This window comes from Monosiga brevicollis, genomic scaffold, assembly GCF_000002865.3.
Source record: "Monosiga brevicollis MX1 MONBRscaffold_59 genomic scaffold, whole genome shotgun sequence".
In the NCBI taxonomy this organism is placed as follows: Eukaryota; class Choanoflagellata; order Craspedida; family Salpingoecidae; genus Monosiga; species Monosiga brevicollis.
This window is the reverse complement of record NW_001865094.1, coordinates 3,703-6,895: the sequence shown is the minus strand read 5'-3', so window position 1 is coordinate 6,895 and position 3,193 is coordinate 3,703. Positions and strand designations below refer to the sequence as shown.

General features: G+C 55.2%; 1 protein-coding gene across 1 annotated transcript; it reads right to left on the bottom strand.

The window, feature by feature from the left end:
• Positions 1 to 942: 942 nt before the first annotated feature.
• Positions 943 to 3,098, bottom strand: MONBRDRAFT_30537 (uncharacterized protein; the record flags this gene model as incomplete). The annotated part of the gene is made up of 4 exons (XM_001750983.1): positions 943 to 2,064; positions 2,161 to 2,301; positions 2,871 to 2,969; positions 3,006 to 3,098. 4 exons carry the CDS (start codon positions 3,096 to 3,098, stop codon positions 943 to 945), a joined length of 1,455 nt encoding a protein of 484 aa, XP_001751035.1.
• Positions 3,099 to 3,193: the final 95 nt, after the last annotated feature.

The following is a 3,193-nucleotide window of genomic DNA, read 5'->3' as shown; positions in this document are numbered from 1 at the left end:
ATATTGCGATTTACTCACCTCAGCCGCCAAGTGCGGAAAACTGCATTCTGCACCTCCTGCCCCTGCATCCCATCTGCATTTGTCGGCAAGCTGGTCCGTGGGTAAACGAGCAGGTGGCACCGTCTGTGGAAACATGTAGGTGTTGTATAGCACACAGCCAAAGGAAAAGGCATCCTGTGCCGAACGCGCCCCCACTCGACCCTGGCCGAAAAGCACCTCCGGTGCTACATAGCCTGCCGTGCCCAACGACGCAGTGGCTGTGCATGGTAGCATAGTGGCTTCGGCAGCCGCCTTGGTAATGTCGAAATCGCCGAGCCGCACAACAGGTTGGTCCTCGTCACCGTCCAGCATCACATTGCTCAGCTTGACATCCCGATGCACCAGGCCCTTGCTATGCATAAACGCCAGGGCCATGCGCAGCTGCGTCATCAAACTCGCAACGACGGTCGAGGTGGCCAGATGCCGCGCCTTGCCGAGCCACTGCTGCAGATCCCCCTGTGTACACCACGGCTGCACCAGATAGGCGCTTGGGTGGCCATCATGCACGCCCACAAGCGCACCGAGGACTGGAACGATGTTTGGATGCTCAAGCTGGCGCATGGCGCGAAGCTCGCGCAGAAACGTACGACACTGATTCTGCTTGTGTTGCTGGGCAAATGCATACTCCTTGACAGCCAAATCCTGTTCTTGCTCAGGCCGATTTGGCAGCGCTGCACGAGCTTTGTACACCTTGTGGTTTTGGTTGTAATGGAGCTCAAGCTGACCCAGGCAGGAGAGCGTCAACACTTGGTCCACTTCGGTCATGGCCTCCAAGATCAGACTGGCTGGAAGGTCGGGGCCAAGTACTTTGCGGAGGTGTACACCCAATGCACTGTGCTCAGGGTGCAAAAAGATCAAGAGGGCCGGAAAGTGTTGGTGCAGTAGCTCTGCCAGTGCTGCCACCTAGTCCACCTGTGTTGCCTTCGATAGCTGCTGCTGCAACGTCGAAAGTCGTTCCTTCTCTTCATCCAGGTTGGCTTGTATACCAGCTCGCATGTCGTCTGACACAAAAGCCAAGAATGCTGTGGTTGCCTGAATTTTCTTTTGCAGCTCGGCCACCTCCTCATGAATGGATACAACTTGATCTGCGCTGCTCTGCGTGATGCTGCTTGCATATTCTTTGCATGCAGTCAGCACGTACAGCGTCTTGGCCTGCCAGTCGATCATATCGTGCAGCTGCTGCAACAGGGCTTGCGACCCGTGCAGCACAAACGTCAGGTACCAGTCCTGATGCTCATAATCGTGTTCTGCTCTCCAGTCTGCGAGCTGCTCCAGCCCATTCTGTTTGGGCGAGCTGAGGTGTTCGTGAGCCTGGCACAGCCGCTCCCACGCCTCGGGTAACGACTTGGCCGAAAGTGGTGCGCTCACATCCGAGCATTGTGCGCGTTGCCGTAACGTGTCCACGCGATGCATTGTGTCAGTGTCGGTGGTACCCGCCCTTGCCACGGCGTCCAGAGCATCAATCAATGCCAGCACCCGCCGCTTGATATTGGTATTGGTGCTGGTAAGCCGTTCTTGGCGCTCGGGTTCCACATTGTGCAGCATGACGAGTTTGCCCAGAGCTGCTGCAAAGTCGGTGGGTGGCGTCTCAAACGCAGTCGTGGGCGCGGTGGCTGGAGCGGGACATTTTGCCAAGATGTTCTGGAGTTCAAGATATACTGGTTGGAGCTCAATCTGCTCTGTTAGACTTTGCATCTTTTCAAGTACCGATTCTAGATTGTCAATGTTGGGGTCCAGTTGGCTGAGGCAGCCCTGTAGCGCTTCGGGAACCTGCACTGCTTGGTCGAGGACGCCGAGGGCGCGGGTGATGGTCGCTTTGAAGGCAGGCCAGTTCAAGGCAGGAAACTCTGGTGGAGCTTCATCGATGGTGTTCTGGATCTTCGTAACCATTGCTGCGAGATTAGAATTTCGCTTGATGGCACCGCTGATAAAGGCCTCGAGGTGCGGGAGGGGGTGAGTGGTGAATTGCTCGGGCAGGAGCGGTCTGAGCCAGCCTTCCACCGACACCACAACAGCGGCCGTCGTCTATAGGGGGATGTGGTTGAGGGGAGTTTGAGATAGGGATGGAGTGGGGAGCAAAGATTGTAATTTGGAAAAGGAAGAGCGGAGAGAGGTGTGTACCTCAAGGGACGGTGCAGGACTGAGCAAGGGCGGCAGCCAGGCAAATAGCTGTGCAAGGCGAGCCTCGTGGGCAGCGAAGACGGGCTCCAGCCTGTTGGCATGCCCACGTCGACGTCCAGCATCGAAGGCCGTCTCCCCTCTCTGAGAACATATTCAGGGGAGGGACGAGGTGTGGTAAGAGTTGAGCGATGTGCATGTGTTTTTTTAAAATGAAAGCCAGTGCAACGATGCGCATGATTAAGCAGGAGACGTTCGGCGAGAAAGCGGGGTACAGATAAGGCAAGAGGTGGCAGGGTATCTCAACAGAAGGGTTGATTAACAAATAATTAACAAAACTCGTGTTTGGAAAAATATCGTCAAATGTGCAAAGGCAAGATGCAAAAAATGACGACCAATATGCGTTTGAGCGCGCGAGGAAAGCAGAGACACCATGATGATGGCAAGGGATTGGGTGGCGTCCAGATCAACATGTCAAGTCACTATATCGTGGCGGATGGGCAGCGCAGATTCCGAAAGGGTAGGCAGGCGGAGGTAGAACAAGAGGAAGCAAAGAAACCCAAAACGGAGAAAGGCAATAGTGTTAAAGACGAGAGAAGAGATTGAAACGGGACGGGTGCACGCAAAGGGCAGGGTGTCGAGGGGAGAGACGGGCCGAGCGGATGTGCAGGAGGAGCAGCAGCAAAGCGGAAAGAAGGGGGTACTGTACTGACCTCGTCCTTGGCTTCAGCATCAACGCCGTGCTCCAACAGTGTCTCCACCACCTTGACATGGCCGTTATAGCAGGCATAGTGCAGTGGTGCTCGGCCGCCCTGGTACAGCATCATCAGCATATGTTAGAGGTGTACCAGCAGAGGGAGGTTAATGGGAAAGAGGGAAGTATTGACCTTGTTCTGCGCTTTTGCATCGACACCATGCTCCAACAGCATCAACACTACCATGACACGACCGGTATGGCAGGCATAGTGCAGTGGTGTCCGGCCATACTATGGGATGATGCCTCAGCATTAGATACAGCGTTATCATATGTGTAGGT